The following is a 23,250-nucleotide window of genomic DNA, read 5'->3' as shown; positions in this document are numbered from 1 at the left end:
CAGCCATGAGACTCCCTTCCTGGATCTCTCCCAACCAAATCATCCATCTAGATTTGATCTGTCTGCACATGAGTTAGACCTACTGCACATGAGTTAGACCTACCTCATCTCATCCCTACAAAGCTTCACTTCCATAGATAGCATTAGTTGAGACTGACAAAGGACAGTTTTATTGAGGAACTCAGATATCTCTATAGACACACGTCTTATGCCGATTAGTTGGATGAGAGTATCATCCCATCATCTTCGGCTTGAGGCAAGGAAAAAGGGAAGGCTCACCATGGGAGGAGTAGCATTCAAGGTAAACCCTTCGTCCACGGCTCCCGAAAATGTGCCTGGAAGCACTACCGCTCAAGTAAGCTCAAGGCTGCATATCCCTGTGTCACTCTAGCATGTGCTGTGAGAGAGAGAAAGAAAGAAGAAAGAAAGCTGTATTAACGTCTACAAGAGGCCGAACTCGACCTATGAGACAAATCAATGTACAACTGTCAATGTCTTCCGGATGTCCAGAAAAAAAAGGACAAAATGAACATGAAATAAACTATGAAAGTACTAAGCTAGTGGGGGGGTGTGATGGATGGAGCACTACTGCTAGAGGCTCAGTATGCAACCTATATGCGTAGGGTATACAAGAATGCAATGCAGATCTGTCTAGCACCAACCAGTACCATAATGGGGCTGTAATATGTGATACATAGGCGATGGCGAGGCAAAAATACCTTGGAGCATGATCTCCGAGTGTGAGTGTAAGTGAGCTAGCCGCTCCTAGATATCGTGCTGATGTCAAGCCCGTATCTCTGTGATCTCCCTCTGATGTAGTCTGGGAGTCTGGTACCTGGTGCTCTCAAGCTCCGTCTAGCTCGGAGGTCCACAGCGCGCTGAAGTGTAACCCCCTCCTGTGTCAGGGTCGGCACTGGGATAGCTCTCTGGAAGAAAGCAGTAAGCTGGAACTGTCGCCCACCTCTCCCTGTGGTATGAGTCTGTAGCAGTGTCTCTCTATGGCGCTCTGTCTCTAGCAAGAACTGGCCAAATCTGCGCTGGTCTGCGGACTCCATGATCTGGCGGAGTGAGGGATGTCCACTAAAGATGGTGGTGTATCTCTCTCTAATGACACTATATGCTCTGCACCTGCATACATAATGCTCCTCACTCTCAACCTCCTCCTGGCATAGTCTGCATATCCTCTCTGCTGCTCTGGGGATCCGTGCTGTCCTACCTGCCTCAATCTCAAGCTGGTGTGATGACACTCTGAGCTGGCCAATCGCCACTCAGGCACTGCAAGGCATGTACACATCCATGTATCCAGGTCTCTGTATGAATCCATCCGCTGAGATACGCATAAACTGATCTCTGTAGTATAGCATCTTCGGCGGTAGAGGCTGACTGGGTGTAATCCAAGTCTCTTGAGTGTATCGCTACCATAAATCCTGCCGAAGGACTCTGTTCCTCACACTGTGAGAGAGCTGGATGTGTGGTACATGTATATCATACAGGAAAGGTGGCAAGTGATCTATGTCGTGAGCCACTGTATCATCTCTGAATACCATGATCTCCTATCTCCACTCTCTCCGAGCTACCTGGACGCCTCAAAAGCTCTATGTGAGAGTCGATCTGATGGCATATCTCTGATCCTCTGTATGAAGCAAATCGTCTGGAAGAGGACGTCTACTAGCATAGGAGGTGCAGCAAACTCCATTCGGACAATGTCATGTGGGACGGAGGGTCTGCTGCGGATCATCCGTGAGAGCATGAGAATCTGAGGCCTCTCTATCTGAGACCATGTGGAGGTGGCGAGCCCACGTGCCCATACTGCCGCAGCATACATCAAAGCAGGGGTGACTAGTGTGTCAAACAACCACCCCTTCATGCGGGGCTCCTGGAAGTGTGCCTAGTGACACTGTCTCTCTAGCATGGCCAGAGCTGCATACCCTCGTGTGAGTCTATCCCTGGCTGCCTGTGCCATAGTAAATCTTCCTGGCGGACTCGTAAATGTAATCCCCTGGTACACATATGAGTCTACCACCTCTACATGTCTTCCTGCTAGTGTGAAGATGGCCTGTCGCCGCCGAACCGGCCCTAAGGTGTGGAAAATCCTGGCCTTGGTTTTCCCAAGGTTCACTGTAAGCCCCCTCTGTGTGCAGAAGTCATCGAGTGCATGGAGATGGTGTTGTAGTCCCATCCGCGACTCAGAGACCAGAATAATATCATCTGCATATAGCATAATGTGGACTGTGGTACCTAAGATGTCTACCCCGTCCCCACCACCATGACCAATGAAGTCAACCACCTCATCGATGTATAGCCCAAATAGTGTAGGAGAGAGTGGGCATCCTTGCTTCACACCTATGGTGCTAGCAATAACATCAGATAGCCCCCCGGGACATCGTATGCGCCCGAGGACCTGCTCATATAAAGCATAGATGCCCCAAACCATCTCTGATGGGATCCCCAATGACTTAAGGCGCTAGAAGAGTCTCTCTCGTGGCACCATGTCAAATGCTTTGTGGGAATCCACAAAACAGCATATAATCTCTTCTCCCGCGCCCTAGCCTGGTCAATCAGACATCTCGAAGTGAATATATGGTCAATAGTGGAGAAAGCTCGTTGGAATCCAGCCTGCCCTAGTGCTCACAGTCCCTCCTCCTCTGCATATGAGCTCAACTCTGCCTCGAGCACTGTGCCATAAAGTTTGGCCAATGTATGACCAATCATGATAGTCCTGTAGTTGATGGGGTCTAGCATGTCTCCCTCTTTGTGGAGAGGCACGATGGTGTGCATAGTCCACTCAGCTGGTAGGCCCTCCACTAGTGCCCTATTAAAGAGGTGAGCAACAAAGGGTCCCAGTGTGTCAACTGCATAAATAAGATGCTCACTCTGTTTATCTGTGTGGTCAGCCGATCTCCCATGCTGTAACCGGCGGATAGCTCTCTCTACCATCGAGGCGGTAAAGAAAGGAGAGGTGGTACGGCGGGATTCCTGTGGGTGTGGTATGGGCAGCTGCTGAGGGATATGGTAGAGGCTCTTTGCATATGTGTGCCATGTGTGTGGGTCCTCGATCGGGGTGCGAGAGCGAGCCTCTCTCATCCTGCGCCATGCAATGGCTGCATCTCTGCTCATGAGTAGGTGGTGTATATCCCAGTACTGTGCCTCCTCATATGCACGCCTCTTACGGCGTGTGAGGGTCCTCATCTGTCGGCTCACCTGTCTCTGTGCAATGGTCCCCAGTGCTCTCTGGGCACGGAGGTGTCTATCTAGCTCTCTGCCATCATCATCATACCACTGAGTCTAGGGCATGCTCCCAGATCTATCTGTGTGTGCAATGTGTATATGATGGGGGAAGCTGCGGGTGGCGGCCGTATGTAGTAGAGATGACAGCTGGGTGGTGAGTGTGTCTAGCGGTGATGACGGGGGATGCATCTGGAGTAGCCCGTCATATACATGATGCTCATATATGTCTGCCAAGTCATGGGTGAAGTAGAAAGTTGTATGCGATGCCTGTGTGGCCTGTGTGGGTGGTGGTGTGGAGCTCGCCGGTGACAGTAAGAGGTACGTGTGATCCGCACCAATAGGACAGGGGGGGATGGTGAAAGATGTCACTGCATGTGTGGTCTCCATGGACCCCATGATGTAGTCCAATGTGCCCCCCCCCACCCCCCCCCCCCCCCCGATCGTGGAAAGCATGTCAGTGCTCCTAAATCCTGCCACCACAGTCTCATCCCGTTATAAATAACAAGATGGTGTCGCACTCCCAACTCAAGTAAGTGATGACCATATCTGGTGTTATCCGGCCCCATATCCTCTAACACCCTGCAAGCTCCCGTGTCCTCCACCTCTAGTGTGTGCATCACCTCGGGGTGCTCAAAATCATAAATGTCGCACTGTCGGCTCTGTGTTCGTGCATTGAAGTCCCCCATAAGGAGGACTTCCTCCAGGTTGGAGTAGTGTATGATCTCATCTGAAAGGGCTGCATATGGTGACTCTCCCAATGGCCCTGTGTCCTCCTCCTCCCCTCTACTCTTCTCCTCTGCTGTCATGGCATATCTCGATCCTCTAGGAGAGAAGTAGCATAGAGCAATGTATAACACCCTGTCTGCCGAGAGCTGCAACCTAATTCAATTCACATGTATCTAGCCTCCTGGTCACGTGCTACCACCTGTAGACGCTCCTGTAGCTCTCGCTTGAAGTAGTACCGCATACCTCCAGATCCTCTCGATGTGCTCTGTCGTGTGGTCCCCCTGTATGTAAACTCCCACTGATAGCCCTCTACTTTGGGTAGCCCCCTCTCTGGGCTCTGGTGTGTCTCTGTAAGTAGTATCATGTCGACCTCCTCCATCTTCCCAGGATGCGTCCAAAGTGCTCCATTGCAGTTCCAAACTGCTATGTGTATCTATGAATCTGGATCCTCCATAGCCGATGTCCCATAGGCCGTCTGGCGCTAATCGGTGGCCTTGCCATCAATGATGACATGGCCATCGCGATCACGGTTGCATAGAAACACGTTTCGTACATGTTCGAAACGTTTCACCCTGTACAAAACACGTTTTTTTTTTCATCATGCATATTTTAAAAACCTACGCATCGAATCGTTTCGTACGACACACTTTCGTTCGCGTTTCCTAGGGGCGGCCGCCTGTACATTTTCGCCGATTTGTGTGCCAGCCTGCCCATCGCTCGTGTCACCCCGCCTTGTGGAGGTCTTCCAAAGGGGTAATGTCATGTTTTGCTTTATGTTGATTTTCTCTGCACCACTCACAAAGCAACACACTTTTTTCTCTTCCATCAATATTTATGGCATATCTTCCACGGTCCACCCTTGCTGCTCTATTGAGGCCTAACTTCTAAGACTATCTACCTTCTCTTCCCCTTACTCTATTGTTGGCCAAGATGACAGTTAAAATCATGAATCATATAATGAGATTAGTTTATGTTCTGTGTCACACTTGCAGGGCCAACAATCTGCATTTATCCCCGCCTTGTAGGATGCCTCGAACAAGTGATTCTCTTTGGAACAATGTCACCTTCGAGTCTAGATATGGTGGCTTGGGCTCCGGAAAGTGGAAATGCAACTTTTGTGCTGATAAGCACCATGGCAATGTCACCAGGCTGAAGGCACATTTGTCACAAACAAAGGGTTTTGGCATCAGGCCATGTAAGCATGTGCCACAAGAAATCTATGATAGCCTAAAGGCTTGGAAGGCCATGCAGCTAGGTATCCCCCTTGAGACTATCCCCAATCTGGGAGAGCCTGAAGCACGTCAAAGTGTCTCCAAGAGGACTCGCAGTATCAGAGAGGAAGATACCAGTGGTGAGGTTGCAGATGGTGTTGCAGGTGGTTCTAGCTCGGCACCTCGAGCCAAAAGAACTAGCCTTCCAGTGTTCAAGAAAGGACATGTGCAGGCAGGGATGCAAAAGGCTGCCATGAAAGAGGCAACGAGGGAGTTGATGAAGTAGTTTATTCAATGTGGACTATCCTTCCACATTGTCAGGACTCCTTGATGGAAGAAGGCAATAGAGCTATCTTCCGCATTGGGTGTGAGTGGGATGGCCCCTCCTACGAGACATTGCGCACTACTGAGCTTCGCAAGGAGCAACTAGCTGTGGAGATGGAGATGGAGCCTCTCAAGGCCACTTGGGCAAAGTATGGTTGTACTTTGCTTTCTGATGGATGGACAGATGTGCAAAAGAGAAATGTGTACAACATTCTTGTGTCCTCCTACAAAGGCACAATGTTCATTCGTGCCATAGATGCATCGGTGCCAGGGATAGTGGTTACAACAGGGGAGTTCATTATGTCCCACATGCGCCAAGCAATCAATGAAATTGGGCCTAATAACATTGTGCAGGTGATCACGGACAATGGGTCCGATTGTGTATCCATGGGCAGGATGTTAGAGGAGGAGTTCCCCAAGATTGTGTGGACACCTTGTGCAGCACACAGCCTTGACTTGATGATTGAGGATGTGGGGAAGCTTGATTGGGTAAGCCATGTATTTTCAGCTGCATCTACCATGTTGAACTTTGTCACAAAGAGGCCAAAGGTTTTGAGCATGTACAGGGCCAATAGTGATCTGAGCTTCTAAAGCCCTCCAAAACTCGGTTTGCATATATGTTTATTGTGGTGGAGAGACTAGTGAGAGTGCGACATGGCTTATTGCGCACTATTGTGTGTCGTGAATGAACAGCATGTGGGAGGACAAGGATAAGCCCAAATCTATAGCATTCTCTCGTATGGTCATGAGAGATACTTGGTAGCAGGATGCAAAGGGACTTGTGAAGGCACTTCAGCCCATGTATAGTGTCCTTCGGCTTACAGACATGGAGGGGAGTACCATTGGGCTGCTTTATGAGTTCATGGACAGAATTGGTGAAGCTCTCAATGATTTCACTACCTTGTCGCGTGACAGGTGCTCACCCTTGGGCTTTAACTTTAGTCTTTGAGTCTCTCTCTTGAGTCTTCCTATTCTTTCAAAATGTACATTCAAATGCTACTCTCTTTTTGACTCTAACTTAACATTCTTTTTTGTACAATGTAGAGACGGATTGCATTGAGAGTTCTCTCCCAGGATTGCAGTTCAAGGCCTTGTGAGAGGAACTGGAGTACATGGGCTCTTTTTCACACGAAAAAGAGAAATAGACTCTCCACAGCACAATTGGAGAGGCTTGTCTTTTGTCATTGCAATCTCCGATTGCTAGAACAAAAGGGTCATCCCATTGAGCCTCGCCAAGTGAATCCAGATAAGATTGATATCATGAAGTGCAAGGAGAATCTTGCCATTCCTCAAGAGGAGAGAGACATCTATTCTATGCTCTATGAGGAGATCATGGCTCCGGCTCGCACTACACAGTCTTCTCGAGAGGCTAGTACTAGTGGTGCACCTACACCTCTAGAGGATGAGGCATTTGAGGACTTGGCTACCGGCAGTGACCTTGAGAGTGAGGCTGCAGAGGCAGAAGATGCAAATGAGGATGAGCATGAGGATGCAGATGAGGATGCAGATAGTAGGTAGCAACTGCCAGCATCAATTTATTTGCACAAGTTATTTAGTTTGAACTTTGGACATGTTATTTATTTTGATCTTGGATTTTGAGTGGTGATCCTTTTGATTTCTGTTTAGTCATCAGTGATCACCCACGTGATTTGTGATATCATCATATCTTACATGTATTTTGTTTTTATTGAAATGAATTCAATGTGGTCTCTTATAAGTTATGTCAACAGTTTTTTCTTTTGTATATTTCAAGTTAAAAATATACATGCTTTTTCTATTTTGTATGAAACCTTTTTGTACCCGTTTCTTACCTTTTATGAAACGTTTCAAAACGTATGAAACCCGTTTCATACCTGCCGTTTCAAAAACGCCTTGCAACACTGATCGCGATAGAATGCTCTCTTGCCCTCTTTCCGGGTCTGTAGGACTCTCGGCATGCATGTTTTCATGTGTTCTATCTGCATCCTTGTAAGGTCGTCATCCAAATAGATGGGATCTCCCTGTAATCCTCATAGAATCACCCTCTTCCTCGTGAAGGTGACCCTCTCCGTCTCTCCTGCAAACTATAGGATGAGGGCTCGCTTGCGTGTTGAGTCTTTCCCGGCTCTCCATGCTTTGGTGAAGGGGAGAGGGTCCTCTTTCCTATAGCCGAGCTTCGTGCATAGAAGCTTTCCATCTTTCTCGGGAGTGGAGTCGAGTGTCTCGGCTATACCTGTGACTCAAATGTTGAGGCGGCGGGCCTGCCTCATCTTCTCCTCCTCAATGGTAGTGTGAATGATTTGGTGTTCTTCCCTTTGAGTCTCCTCCCTCACTTCTTTACGGATGTTCTTCTTCACCACTTCAACCCATCCTAATTGCTTAGCTTCGAGTTTTCCCTCCATGTCCTTTGTGATCTCCTTGGAGATCTCTTCTTTGATGGCCGTGAGAGTGTTGTCATTGATCTCCCCTTCTTCCTTCTCGGTGTTCTTGACGGCTACCAGTTCCACTTTCAATGCACTCACCTCCTTGTTGAGTGCCGTCTTCTCTTGTTCAAGGTTCGTGACCCATGTTGAGAAACGAAATGAAATTTTATTATTGTCTTCGAAGGACCATAGCGGGTCCATGAAACACATGTCGAACATACATGAATACATAAGTCGATGCGCTCGGGTAAAGCATAATGAAACTGAAATGTGTGAAACTAGAACTGAAACTGAAATGAAAATAAAAAAGCTATGCAGCATGCTATAAGTGTACATCATGAGAAGCATGTCATGCCATATAGCTACTCATGAGGGCTGGGCCCCCTCGTCAGGTGCACCATAATAGTAGAAGAAGTCGTGCCCCTCCACCTCTCCTCCCTGGATCAAGTGGATAATCTGGTCCCTCGAGAGCCCACGATCCGTAGGCGACAATGGAGGGTCCCCCCCAAGGTGTCTCTGTTTGAATGCCCGTAATGTCCTGTGGCATCGTGAGACCAGTCTCCTGTAGTGGCCTCTATGTAGGTGCTCTATGCGTCTCTGCTCAATCATCTCATATGTGCATCCTCATGGTTGGGTATAACAATGGTCTCTACAACCATGTCGGGTCCGAAATCTGTGGATCCTCCCTGTGAGTCTCAGTGTGGTCTGGTGAGCTGTCTAGCTCCTCGGTCTCTCGCGCATCGTGAGTCTGGTGGCCCTGCATCTGTCTAAGTCTCCTGTCTCTGAAAGTGAAAGCCTCTCTGACGAATAGAGCTAGGCATCTCTCATCCTCATAGTCAATGACCCTGGAAATAGGGCCAAAGCCATCTCTAAAGAGACAGTGAAACCTCCCCCGGATCTCATAGCATGCTGGGCATCTCCATAAGAAGTGCTCCTCTGTCTCAACCTCGCCCATGTCACATATGGAGAGAGAGAGAAATGAAATGATATATTAACGTCTCTAAGAGGCCATAGTGGCCTATGAGACCAAAACTGAGAATACATCTGAAGTTGGTGTCTCATCAAAGAGAACAACTAAATGAGACTAAAAAGTACAATAAACTCATTGTTCTACAGTTATAAGAACAGAACTGTAAGACTCCGAGATGATACTAAGTAGAAAATACTGGAAAATACTGAAAAATGTATATCAAGTAGATCCATGTATGCTGATCAGTTGAAGTGTTGCCCTCTCCTTAGATCAAGTATCTCCGCCATGGGGCTGTCTAGAATGGAGAGGTCGTAGAAGCGAGGTAGGCGCCTCCGATGCCGAGCAATAATGGCTCTGATCGATGGTAAGGATGCCGTGGTCGGGATCCTGGTGGGCGTGGCCGACGAGCACGACATAAGATAACTGCTCTATCAATGGTGACTCCCTGGGAGCGTGGTCAGTGCCCTGATGGCCCAATGGAGGAGGTATCAGGAGGTGTGTGGGTTGGGTTGCTGGTGCTGGTGCCGAAGAAATCTGTCAGGGTCCTCTGTCTAGGTACATCATGGCTCGGCCTCCTGTCTGCCAAGAGGGTCTCTCTGTGTCTCCAGAGCTCAAGTAGAAACAATCCCAGGCATCTCTGATCCTCAAACTCCATGACCCTGCATAACGGCCCAAAACCCTCTCGGAAGAGGCAGTGATATCTCCCTCGGATCTCATAATAGACTGTACATCGGCAAATGTAGTGTTCCTCTGTCTCTACCTCCTGGTAGCATAGCTGACAAATGCGGTCATCCAAGATCTGATGCACATATCGCCTTGTCTCAATCCGCAGCAGCTGGTGTGATGAGGTCCGGATCTGTCCAATGGCACAACGTATCCCATGTGATAGGTGTACATCCATGTACGTCGGGCGGGTGATAAAATCATCCGGTGAGAGGTGTAGAAAATGGCTCTTGTAATGAGCGATTTTCGTGCCCAAGGGCTCAAGGGGGCTAGTCCATGTCCTCTCTATGTCCACTCTGATGATATCCATCCTGATCACACGTTTTTGCTCTGAGCGGGTGAGATCCAAAAATGGACAATCCAGACTGTACTAAAAGGGTGGTAGTGCCTCTATCCGCAAACCATGTAAGTGAAACCATGATCTCATCTGAGCGTACCAACAATGAGTATCTCCATCCTCTACCAACTGTATGGATGAGGTAAATGCCAATCGGGAGTACCTCTGCTGAGGGAGCTCTCATAGCCGCTGTAAAAAGGTAACTGCCTGGAATAAGGCCTCGGTTACTACTGGTGGGGAACCCAGCTCAGCCCGAACAATCTCATGTGGTACTGATGATTTGCTCCGAATTATGCGGGCAATCATCATAATCAGTAGTCTCTCCATTTGCCTCCATCCCTCATCTGTCCCTCTCTGAGATCTGTGATGTATACTAGGCCCCCAAATTGGAGCTCCGTACAGGAGGGTCGGTGTGACAAGCGTATCAAATAGATACAATTTGGTGCGTGGCTCCTGAAACTGTATGTGCGCACACTGCCTCTCAAGTGCCCCCAAGGCTGCATGCCCTCGAGCTAATCTAGCTGCTGCTGCCTCCTTCAGGGAGAAACGCGGTCCTCTAAAAGTAGCTCCCAAGTAGACATATGACCTGACGTACTCTACCGGCTCCCCTCGCAAAGTGAACGGCTCTGATCTCGTCACCCATGCCTATGTGGTGTTAAACACCATAACCTTGGTTTTCCCAAGGTTCACTGTCATATCTCTATCCGCACAGAAAGCCTGTAATGCATCCAGGTGTCTCTGTAATCGCTCCGGAGAGTCTGAGATTAGAACAACGGGTCTATGAGAGAGAGAGAGAGAGAGAGAGAGAGAGAGAGAGAGAGAGAGAGAGAGAGAGAGAGAGAGAGAATGTTATATTAACGTCTTCAAAAGGCCATAATGACCTATGAGACCAAAAAGTTACATCATGGTGGATCTGATACAATGTCTGGATAAAAAACCAGAAAATGAAAAATAATGATGATACTACTGGTACCTATAAAGAGAGAGAGAGAGAAAGAAAGAGAGAGAGAGAGAGAGAGAGAGAGAGAGAGAGAGAGAGAGAGAGAGAGAGAGAGAGAGAAATGAAAATGAAATGAAATGATATATTAACGTCTTCAGAAGGCCAAAATGATACAAGGAAAAGTACGGTACTAGGAGCTCCTAATGGATAACATCTGGGAGGAAAACTCCAGCAACAAAGGTAAGCATCATACACATCACTATCCAAAGATGTCTCTCATCAGTCGATGGCGGATATCCTCAATGTCCTCCATGGTGAGTACTCTGACTGGACGTCTCCCATGCCATGCTAGTATGGTCCTGATCCTCTGTTGTAGTCTCCGCGAGATGGGCCTCTCATCTTGGGGCGCCTGGACCGCCCCAGCTCTATAGCCCGATCAATCAGTGTACCTCTGATGCGGCTATACCCTGGGGTTATCTTCAATGCCTGCTGGCCTGACTGCTCAATCTCTGGTCGAAAGAAGTCTGTAATCTGCCTCTATAGGTGTCTCTCCCTCTCTGATCCCCTCCCTCTCAGGAGACCCTCTCTATGTCTACAAAGCTCCAGCAAGTATAATCCGAGGCATCTCTGATCCTGGTATCTCATGACTCTAGAAAGTGGTTCGAAACCCTCTCTAAACACGCAATGAAAACGGCCTCGTATCTCATAATATATTGGACAGTGACATATGTAATGTAACTCTGTCTCTGGCTCCATCTGGCATAGCTGACAAATCCTCCTCTCAGCTGGTACTCCTCTGAATCTGCCAGTCTCAATCTCTAGCTAGTGTGAGGATGTGCACATCTGACCAATAGCACACCGTATCCCATGAGAAAGATGAGTATCCATGTAGCTGGGTCTAATCACAAACCCATCCTCCGTGAGCTGGAGAAGATGATCTCTATAGAAAGCCATCTTCGTACCAAGCTCGTGTGTCAGCTGTATCCATGTCCTCCTAGTGTCCAGCTGAATCAAGTCCTACCTGATAAGTCTGGTAATCTCTGCCCGTGTGAGAGAGAGGGAGGGTGCATCCAGGGAGTACTGAAATGGAGGTAGCCTGTCCATACTAAAGCCATGTAGCTGGAACCAAGCTGTCATCTGTGCATACCAACATGATCCGTCTCCCTGTGATGCCAACTGTCGTGAAGACTCCAGGGCTAAGCAAGCATATCTGTCTCTAGGGAGAGCCCAAGTGCTATGTATAAAGGAGACTGATCGAGTGAGTGCCTCTACTACCAATGGGGGGGCAGCCATCTCTGCACGGATAATATCATGTGGTACGGAGACCTTGGCCCTAATCATCCAGGAAATCATAGAAACCAAGGGCCTCTCCATACGTCTCCATCCATCAGTGCTACTTGCTCGGCTGTGGTGATCCACTGAGGGTCCCCATATCTCCACTCCATACAGCATGGCTGAAGTGACCAAAGTGTCAAAGAGCTAGAGATTTGTTCGAGGTTCCTGAAACTGAACCTACGAACACATCCTCTCTAGTCTCCCCAATAATGCATAAGCTCTGGTCAATCTGGTCTCCACTGCTCTCCTCAAGGAAAATAGTGGGCCATTAAAAACCACACCAAGGTAAGTATATGCATCTGTATACTCCACTGTCTCCTGACCATATGTAAAGGTGGGTACTGACCTCCTAACCCACTGTGATGTGGTGTTAAACACCATCACCTTGGTTTTACCAAGGTTAACAGTCAATCCACTGTCCTGTGCAAACGTGTGCAATGCATCCAAATGACGCTGCATCCCCTCCGGAGAATCTGAGATCAGCACAATATCATCTGCATACAATAACAGCGGAATCCATGTCCCTGCTAGCTGTGCTCCTCTGTCACCCTCCTGCTCTACATAGTCCGAAACCTCATCCACATACATCCCAAATAAGGTGGGAGAAAGGGGGCAGCAGGTGGCTGAGTGGTGTACTGGCATATGAGGTGATGGAGCGGGGCAAAATGGTAAAGTCTGCAATGACTGGTATCAAGGAGAGAGAGCCCACCAAGCCATTGTAAATGGCTAGTCTATGAGCCCCACCAAGGGCCAGGAAGTACTCCCCATAGAAACACCCGAAGGGTCTATGAGACCCAAAACATGTTACATGTGATCTATGAGAAAACTGAATGTCAAGACAACATGAAAAATTAAAAAGTGGCTGCCAAGAGAGAGAGAGAGAGAGAGAGAGAGAGAGAGAGAGAGAGAGAGAGAGAGAGAGAGAGAGAGAACCTCCTTTGTGTCAATAACATGCCATCTGGCATCCGTAGCAGACTCAAAGTAAATCCTGCCACAACCATGATCATATTTGTTGCTGCTTGTTACAAACTGCCAGTAGCGATTGTATCTGCGGTCAAAACCAAGTGGAAGAGATCTATAAGCATACAACTCCTCCGCCTTCAACCCAATCTCTGCCTTTAACTGTGCACGGGACTTATCACCAGGATGTCCAGCCTGCTGTGCTAGTAAAAGTTCTTGGTTTGAGGACATTCTCTGCATGGTTAGTGCTCTATCCACCACTAAGAGATCACCTCCAGATTCAGGTTGTGTGCTGGTTGCATCCAGCATCAAATCCACCTTTGACCCTTCGTGGAACAGGCTTTCTTGCTCAGCTTCAAGCTTAGTGGTAGCCTCAGTCCCACATCCTTCATCTGACTGCAGCTGCGGCCTCATGAATTGTTCTTCTTTAAAGCGCCGCCTATCTAGCTGTACTTCTGCCCACAGTTGTCTCTTCAGAGAGCTTGCTGCTTCTACTCGCTCCTGGAGAAACCACAAACATCATCCATGTACAGTAATGTCAAGTTTGACAGTAAAAAAGTTAGGAGCATATGCTTCAATTGCACAGAATAGACCAACCTCAAGAGCCACCCTTATAGTGTTGCCTTCATTGACCACTTCGACTAGAGATAAAAGTGCGTCGAGCCGTTCTTCAACACTCAGATCACAGTAATCCCCTTCCATTAATCCTTGGACCCAAGACTCGCCTATGTGACTCTCATCAATTTCTGTCTCCTCAGGAAACCCACTGAGTATGGGCTTATTATCTAGGCTGCATGATTCTTTTTCTGCACCTTCAGACATGTTCATGTCAGTATTTTCCAACCTCATGTCAGTATTGCTTTCTTGGTTAGTCACATGGGATGCTTTCAAAGTAAGGTCATCTGTGAGAGGTCCTTCGTCTTCAATGTGAGAACCACATTGTAGATTAATTCTTTTGCAAGGGTCCATGTCTTCCTCAGCCAAAGCTCCCTCCAGGTCATCTGCCTCCACATCCTCCACATCCTCGTCTGTATCCTCCTCCCTTTCCACCTCGTCAGCAAAACCCGTTTCCTTTTCCGGATCCTCTTCCTCAGTGCTTATATTCTGAAATAACCGAATTTTGTCTCTTGCTGTCTGCAATATATTGTCTGCATCTTCTGGATCTTTCCTAAAGGCCGTCCGAACACAGTAAGTGGAAGGAGCTACTCTCTCAAAAAGTTTGGTGTCCCTGGAAAGAGCAGCAGCAATGGATGCTTCCGGTGTCTTACTCGTGGTGAGATCTCGCAGTCCCGATCTCTATCACATCAAGCACGAAGCAATAAGAAAACACTCAAAACAAATCCATGTCCAAAGATAGACACTAAAATAGGCAGGCAAACTGACTCTCTCACTATTCTACAGACTGCTTTCAAACCTGGATGCGTTCAGCAACTTCCAAAATGGACAGCCCACTTTGACCTTCAATTGACAGCACATGAAACGCAGCGAACTTGACTGTCCCTGGTGTCAGTCTGTGTCGCTTTCGTCGTTTCTGTCCCCCTTTCCCTTGCATCTGAGAGACTGCATTTGCCACTGCCAAACCAGAGCGCAAGGTATTGACAGTATCACCTTCCTTCCCCTGCAAAGAGGTCAAGGACAAATCAGGATTCTCTCACGACTGTTAACCACCAAGGGTTTGTAAACTATGATCATCACTCTTTCAAACATCAAGACCATATAAAAATTTAGGTGTATGATGTGCCTTCAATGTAAAAATAGTCCCACACTAACCTCATTCTCACATGGAAAATCGGCTTCCATGGTATGCTTCTTCCATGTAGGCCCATATCCAGCAGACAAGGCAAACTGACGTAGTATCTCGGGCCATGTCTGTGGACTCAGGTGCTGCCGCCACTCACAAATGTCAAAACCCCATGCGAAAGCCTGCATAAACTCAATATTTGACAGTATCATATAAAAGCGCTTCTCTTTATTGTATTTAGAACTGCTCTAATGCAAGAATTTATCTTTATGGCCTACCACTACCATGAATAGACATTGATGCATCATATTTTATGAAAGTGATTTTGGTGAGTCAAGCTTGATCCTCTCCTCTAGTATTCATAAATATAAGCTAAAATCCAGCTTAAGATTACATGCCATTACCTCCCAAAAGCTAGTCTAGTTTCATTAGATTGTTAAGGAACAAGATAACACCACATTTGACAAGTCAAAGGACCTTAGAAACTACCCGAAACAATTGTAAGGACAACAAATCAAACTTACAGCTTCAACAAGAAGAGGGTGGCCCCCACCAGAGAAACCAGGAGCATACTGATTTGAAGCCAATCCAGCCGACGATGCTTGAGACACATCTTCCACATCTTTCACTAATGTTTTTAATAGGGCAATATGCACTTCTCCTAACAGCCTAGGATCCTGCAAATTTGCCATTCAAACATGGGATAGAACACAAAACAAACTCTCTCTCTCTCTCTCTCTCTCTCTCTCTCTCTCTCTCTCGATCACATCTCCACCCTCCGAGCCACCATGGAGGAGGCCAAAGCACGACACCGACGGGTTTATTGCTGCTTTGTGGATTTCCACAAAGCCTTTGATATATGAGCCAGACTACTGCAAAAACTCCAGGATTTGAGGGTACCATCAGATATGATATGGGGGATCATTGCATTATATGAGTAGGTCATAGGGAGGGTGAGATACCCAGGAGGATTACCAAAGGAGATCTCCAGTACCATCAGAGTGAAGCAAGGATGCCCACTATCTCCCACTCTCTTTGGCCTCTACATGTTGACGAGATTTATGCCTTCATTGATAGAGGAGGGGGAGGAGGAGTATCACTATCAAGCATCCTTGTTTCCATACTAATTTATGCTGATGACGTTGTGCATATTGCAGATTCTCCAGAGGCTCTAGAGAAGTCTTGACACATTACAGGACTTTTGTGCACAGCGGGATCTCAAAGTAAACCTTGGGAAAACCAAGGTTATGGTCTTCAACACATCCCCTTCTTTCACATCTCGACTGAGTTTCTATAGCAAACCAGAAGCGTAAACCAAGAGTATTTGCACTTAAACACTATAATTTAACCATTGAATTCAGCATTACCATCGAAACACCATTTCAAAAATATACATCAAAAGATTTGCTTCTTTCCTTCATGACACATTTGCACAACATTAGGGACCAGAAGATGGGCTGGTCCTCCCTCCACCACCCCCCCCCCCCCATAAACTAGCATTTTCATCACCATTAAGGAGTGAAATACATCAAATATCATCAATGGCAGTCAAAGGCCTAGCCTTGTCGAACGACCACTTCTTTTCACAATGCAAGTGAAGACACTGGCAAATAATATCTTTCAAATGACTAGCACCCCTCGGCCCTTCATCACCATGAGAGCATCATGGGATCCCATCCCCATATGGTCACACGTGAATCCGTCAAATTGAGACACTCAACCAGTTTTAAATTCATTCACCACCTTGCCTTTATCAAAGGCTCAAGTGAAGCTTCACACCTGTGCACATTCTTGTCATAGCAACATACATTTCATTTTCCCAAAGAACTCTCATAGCTGAGAGTAGAATCATTGTTTTGCCTTCAACGTGTACCAAACACATGAAATTGAATAACAAGGTGAAAGTTTTGATTCTTACCAATATTTCAGCAGTGAATTCTCAAGATTTAAGAGCTGTTGCAAAATTCGCATGTCTGAAATTAGGGTTTGCAGACCCTAATTCTTAGAGAGCAGCAAATGATAGTGTTCCTCTCTATGAGGGCAACACACACAATCAAAAAGATGTCGAGAACAGCAGTTGAAAATAGCCAGTACTGGGCTGTGAAACAGTTTTCCACAAGCTATGGAGATATAAAAATTGCTCTCCATTAAGCGTAGGATGAAGATAATTGATTGTAGCAACGTATAGAGCAGGATTGTTAGAGGCGTCAAAGGCGTTTGGCACGAGGCGGATATGGTACGCGCCTCGAAAGACTTGTATTTTTTCGAGACATTAGAGGCGTCTGTTATATATATATTATATATATATATATATATATAATGATAGATATATAGATAGATAGATTATTAGAGAGTGTGTGTGAGGGGTTGCCTTGAGCAAGGTTTAAGCCTTAAGCAAAGGAGAGAGAGTGTGTATGAGAGAGGGAGAGACGAGAGAGAGAGAGAGAGAGAGAGAGAGAGAGAGAGAGTGTGTAGGAGTCTTGAGAGCTTAGAGGGGGCCTTACAATGCCCGTCTAGAGACTCAAACAGACGAAAATGGGCAGAAACGGGCAAATCCCAAACGGGCAGAATCCAGAAAGGGTCAAAAAAAATCAACTATGCCCAGATGCCTCGAACGTGTCAGAAGACTCGTACGCCTCTAACAGTTAGAGGTGCGCCCCGTAACAACTATGCTATAGAGGAGAGCAAGCTATAGCTCTAGGGTTTTCTAGCACTCCAAACACGTATTTGATTCATAAGATACGAGCAAAAAACTTTCAAAATCAATTTTTATAGCCAAGAAAAAGAGAAATACGAATTTCTTTTTGTTCTAGACGGAGGAGAGAATATTAAGTGGTGACAACATGGGGTGATCTGGCGTGGGAAGCACTGCCATGTGTCTCTTGAGTTGCCCCCTTGAGTCGTAAGGTGGTTTCCTACGCCCAAAGCCCAAATTTTGGGGCTTTCAAGTTTTGTCCGCCTCGGAAGGTGAACATTTGATGTCCGTTTGGGACAAAACGTTGTTCGCCCAAAATTTAGTGTTGTGCGAACCGACAACCATTCAATATGAATTAAGGTTTTAAACTAAATACTTATCACCTAAATGTCCCGTTAGGCAAAAAAGTGATGCAACACACTTGTCCATTAGAGAGTCCCCATCAGACCAAAATAACTATCAGTCTTGCAAAGCCCTCTCAATGACGGAAATAAGTCAGTGGAAACCTGATGAATGACAAAGTATTCACCTCTCTCATCCGACTAAGCATATCTGCTATACTATTCATGGACTCCTTTCGATAGCATATTTCAAAATCAAAATCTTGCATTAACTCTGCCCATCTAGCTTTTCGTCCTCTCGAATCATCCGCATCACACACATACTTGATTGACTGATAATCAGTCAATACCACAAACTTAGAGCCATATAAATAATGCCTTCAAACCTTGAGAGCGTAAATGACAACATAAAGCTCCTTTTCAAGGGTTGGCCAGTGTCGTCCAGCTTTCGACTCTCAAAAGCAACAAGTCTACCATCTTGGAATAGAGAAGCCGCGATCGCATAGTCACTCACGTCAGTCTCAAGAACATAAGGCCGACTAGGCAGTGCTAAGGTAGGAGCTTCTTTGACTTTATCCCTCAAAAGTCTGAAGGCCGGATCCAAATCCTTATTCCAAGAAATAGACTAATTCGACTTACGTCCACGACCTTTCAACAAGTCGGTCAGCGGTAGTCTGGGCTGAGAGTACTCCCACACAGATTTACAAAGAAAAACTACAAAACTGATAAAAGAACGAAGTTATCTCACTATATGTGGTATTGGCTAAGCCAAAACCTTCTGAACTCGGTCATAGTCAATGCTCAACCCGTCTCCTGTGATTTTGTGTCCCAAATAAATAATTTCCATCATAAAATACTCAAATTTTTTTAATTTAGCATACAGTCGATTCAGTCTTAAAATAGTCAAGACAATTGTGAGGTGTCTAACATGATCCTCATGTGTACGACTATAGACTAAAATATTATCCAGAAACACAACCACGAACTTCCCCAAATATTCACGAAAAAGATCGTTCATCATTTGCTGGAAAGTGGCTGCATTGGTCACCGCAAAAGGTAATACGAGAAACTCGTAATGGCCATACCTAGTCCGAAAGGTGGTTCTTTCGACGTACCTTTCATGTCTGGTGATAGCCTGTATGTAAATCTATCTTTGTGAAATACTTCGCTCCGACTAAACAGTTAATCAGGTCATCTGACCTAGGAGAGGATAGCGGTTCTTGATTGTCACTTCGTTCAGTCTCTTGTAATCTACACACATTTGCCAGGTGTTGTCCTTCTTTCTCCTAAGTAACATAGGCGCACCCCAAGGTGATTTACTTGGACAGATCTAGCCTATCCTCAAATAATTTGTAAGTTGTTTGGCCAACTCATCTTCCTCAGCCTGGCTCATCCTGTAAGGCGGAATGCTAGCAAGTTGAGCACCAAGGACAAGATCAATATGATGATCCACTACCCTTTCTGGTGGTAAGCCCGACGGCAGCTCCTTAGGAAATACATCTTGAAACGAGTCAAGTAACTTCTTTAATTCTTTCCTTTCAAACACACTTAATTCATTAACATCCATAGTAGATATGAGAAATGACGAAAGTGGAATCAAGACACAGTGAAAAACAATATGCAAAGAAGAATCCATTATATTTTCAAAATCAACGATATTTACAAGAGATCCCTGAGAGGGATGTATACAATCACCTGGGATACAAATTGGATGTTCCTATGTTTAAAAGAAAAAGTATCACTAGACCAATCTATTTGGACTTGAAGGGTCTTAAACCACTCAATCCCTAATAGCATGTCTACATGCTCTAGGTGCATAACATAGCACTCCAAAATATCTTTATAGTCCTGAATCCAAATCGGTAGCTTCTCCACCTTCCGATCCCACACTTGCCGACCCGCAGGTAGGCGTACCTCATAGGTATGATCGCTAGGCGTCGTGTCCAGACCCAATTTCTGCACAAGTTTGTAATTAACAAAGTTGTGTGAGCTTCCAAGATCCAGAAGAATGTGGATTCTATGGCCAGTCACTTCTTCATAAAAACTCGGAGAAGAGTGCAAGCCAAAAACCTTAGAGTTGAACAGACAATTAGAACATGAACTAGGACGAGAAAGTACAGTGACTGAAGTACCTGTCAAAAACAACTGGTTGGCTGCCTTCGTCTTGGGTCCTGCGTTGGTCTTAGCACCCTTCTTCTTCAAGCACTCGTTACGCATGTGTCCTTTTGCTTCGCATATGAAACGACATCCCTCCCCCTTGAGCTTCAAAGCCTTGAGGAGACGGTTTTTCTTCGCTGGAGTCGAAGGAGAATTCTTCGAAGGTTGGTCCGAAGACTTCCCTTCTATCGTGCTAGCCATCGGCACGGAGAACTTCCTTTTGTGCTTGTTCCCCTGCAGACTCTATGACCAACTAACTACCCTTGGCCACCCTTTTATAGGCTCTTGGCCAGTCACTGGGCGTCCACATTTGGGCGCCCGCCCGTCCATACTTAGGTGCCCACCCGTCAGTCCATCCCAACTCGCCAATCACCCTGAATAGCTCCAAGCTTCCCCAAGCCTCAAAGCTAGTCTTGTGTGCGTGTTGCACACGGTAGATACACTCTGTGCACATGACACTTGGGTCGACCCCCCCCCCCCCCCTCTCCAAGTTATATTAGATAAAACCCTTGGAAGAGACTTAAGTACAAGTTCTTAGAGCTAGAGACCTCTCTTGCCTTTTTACATGTCTCAATAATGAGAGAATAGCTAAATTTATAGTTCTTGGCCAAAAGCACTTGAGAAAAGCACTTTAAAACTCATTTATAGCCCAAAAAGCATCTTTTTAATAATAAAAGCTCTTCTCTTTTTAGTATTTAAAAAACTTTTAATCTTTTGCTTTCCAAAAGCTAATCGAATCATTCCAAGCTTGTAAGGTGGCCCTGCCTTGCTATCTTGCCACATCATCAGCACCATGTCACCCTTGTTTTTTTCCTTTCTCTCATTCCAAAGATTTGGGACCCTTATAAGCTCTTAAGAGACTCACATGAAAAGCATTGTGAATCCTCCAATGATCAAGTAATGCTAGTCCAAAAGCCACATCATTGATCTTGGGAAAGGTCCATCGTACATATTGGACAACTTAGGATAAACCTTCTCTTTGCCCTTCTGCATTCGAAGCTTGTTTTCTCAAACTTCAACAATACCCAATCACTTTCCTTGTACTCTGCCGCCCTTCTATGCTTATTCGCAGCCTTTTTCTACTTAGCCCTTGACCTCTCTATGGCTGTCCACACCCATGCAAAAGCCGTATCCAAATCTCTAACATACTCATCTACTACAAAGATCTCATCCTTAGTCCTTAGAAGTGGTGGTAGCATAAATTTTCCATAAACAACCTCAAACAATGCCTTTCATGTGGAGCTATGCACTATATTGTTGTAGGCAAACTCTACTAGTAGAAGATACTTCTCCCACTCTCTTTTCTGTTCTACGGCTCTGCCACAAAGCAATTTAACAAACCCAATATGACTAAATATGCTATCTCATTGGCCATTCGTCTGTGGATAATACGAGGAAGAAAATTCCAATTTCATCCCCATATTATCAAACAATGCCCTCTAAAATAAACTGGTGGTCGCCAATGAGGTGATAGCTCATGAAGGTGTTTGCCTAGGACCAAGAGGTCATGGGTTCAAAACCTCCTTGGTGCTTCCTCAGCGGCATCGCTTGTGGGCGATTAATTAAGTGTCTATGGGCGGGCGCCTACGACGGGCGGTGAAAAATCGATAACTACGGGAGGATCTTGGACCAAAGGCCAGTTGAAAAAAACAAACAAACTGGTGGTCTTGGAATCTCGATCACCAACAATAGACTTGGGCATTCCATAATGTTCGAACACCTGTGCCAAAAAAATCCTGGCCATGTGGTATGCCTTAATGGTCTTCCTTACTAGAATGAAACGAGTTTGCTTATTGAGCCTGTCCACAATGATCCAAATACCATCATTTCTAAACTTTAACTTTGATAAGCCAAAAATGAAGTCCATCACCATACTTTCCCAAGGCCTCTCGGGCACGGGTAGAGGCATAAGCAGTCCTCGAGTCTTTTGATGATTATACTTGACCTTTTGAAAAATCAAGCACTCGGATACATACTTGTCAATATCCTTTCTCAGCTAGACGTTGTGTCCATGGCAGTTGCATATGCCGGGAATTGATACAACTCATGTGATACTATGGACTGGGCTTTCTGTTGGGACTTGTGCATGTGTACATGCCTGGAAATGTCTAGAGAATTGGTGTTCCATTGGGTCTGTTACCTCGTGTACTTGCCTAGAACACGTCCATATTGGTATAGTCTCATGAATGGGGATTGTCCATACCAATGCTGCATTGCATAGCATCTTTATGTGCTTGCTTGCAAATTGAATTTGCATGTTGTTTTCATGCTTGCTTGACCAATGTGTAGTACCATGTAAGGGGATGCCCGCTTGTGAACCGTGCGTGTGAAACTGTCTGCTAGCATGGTTATGTGGCATGTGACAGGTAGTAAGTATTGGTCAAAACCTAGCCTTAGAAACTAGCATTAATTTATAAATGAGTGTGTACACACTTTATTAAATTTTGGGCGACCAAAACACACTAATATCCCGAGGTGGACAACGCTCAATGCCCACCGCCCAAACCTTATCCCCTTTGTTCAAAAAGAGCAACCAGCCATGTGTCCATCCCAGTTTGCACCCCTACTCACTTTTCCTCTTTGCTTTCTGACACCCAGGGTGGACATCTCATCATCTCTCTCTTGAAGTTGGTGTCCCCCTTTATGAGGCCTTATGGCTGTACTTTCTGCACTTTCTTCTTCCCAACACCATACGCAAGCTTGCTAGTGTGTGTTCCAAGATTCCAAGAGTGTTTCCAGGTTGTATTCACTCTTCTACGCACTCCCAATGACTGGAATTCAGCAGCCCTTTTATTTGCTGTAATTTCTGGTCTTTTGGCTGAAAACCCTAACTTCAGCCTTCCTTTCTCAAGTTGAACCATAGGGGGAGCTTTCCCAAGTTCCCTGCATCCACTTAAAGATTTTTGTTGCGAAGGATCGCGACATATAGAAGATTTCCACACTCCAGACGCTTCCATTGCGAAGACTTCCGCTGTCATCGACTCTACTTTCAATTGGTAAGCTTTAATGCTCAATTATGGAAGCAAGTAATAGGAGGGAGGAGCAGAACTCCATGTTCACATACCGTGTGTAATGTTCTCTTGTCCTACGTGCTCTGTTGCAGATTGTTTCTACCATGTGTGGGTGAAATAATAGAGAGAAAATGGTAGGGAACATGGGC

The 23,250-nt window shown here is 46.0% G+C and overlaps 1 protein-coding gene across 3 annotated transcripts in view; it reads right to left on the bottom strand.

The window, feature by feature from the left end:
• Positions 1-23,250, bottom strand: part of LOC147603592 (homeobox-DDT domain protein RLT2-like) — a 92,286-nt gene that overhangs the window by 23,550 nt on the left and 45,486 nt on the right. For all 3 annotated transcript variants that reach the window (XM_086795814.1, XM_086795813.1, XM_086795815.1), the window contains exons 10-14: positions 15,422-15,574; positions 14,927-15,079; positions 14,571-14,774; positions 13,754-14,452; positions 13,130-13,657 (exon numbers count right to left, since the gene is read on the bottom strand). In XM_086795814.1, coding sequence (XP_086651940.1) covers positions 13,130-13,657; positions 13,754-14,452; positions 14,571-14,774; positions 14,927-15,079; positions 15,422-15,574 — 1,737 coding nt within the window. The remainder of the gene's footprint in view (positions 1-13,129; positions 13,658-13,753; positions 14,453-14,570; positions 14,775-14,926; positions 15,080-15,421; positions 15,575-23,250) is intronic.

This window comes from Cibotium barometz, chromosome 63, assembly GCF_041138505.1.
Source record: "Cibotium barometz isolate CiBa-2024 chromosome 63, ASM4113850v1, whole genome shotgun sequence".
Classification (NCBI taxonomy): Eukaryota; Viridiplantae; Streptophyta; class Polypodiopsida; order Cyatheales; family Cibotiaceae; genus Cibotium; species Cibotium barometz.
Note: the sequence above shows the minus strand (reverse complement) of the source record. Positions and strands in the feature narration are given on the sequence as shown.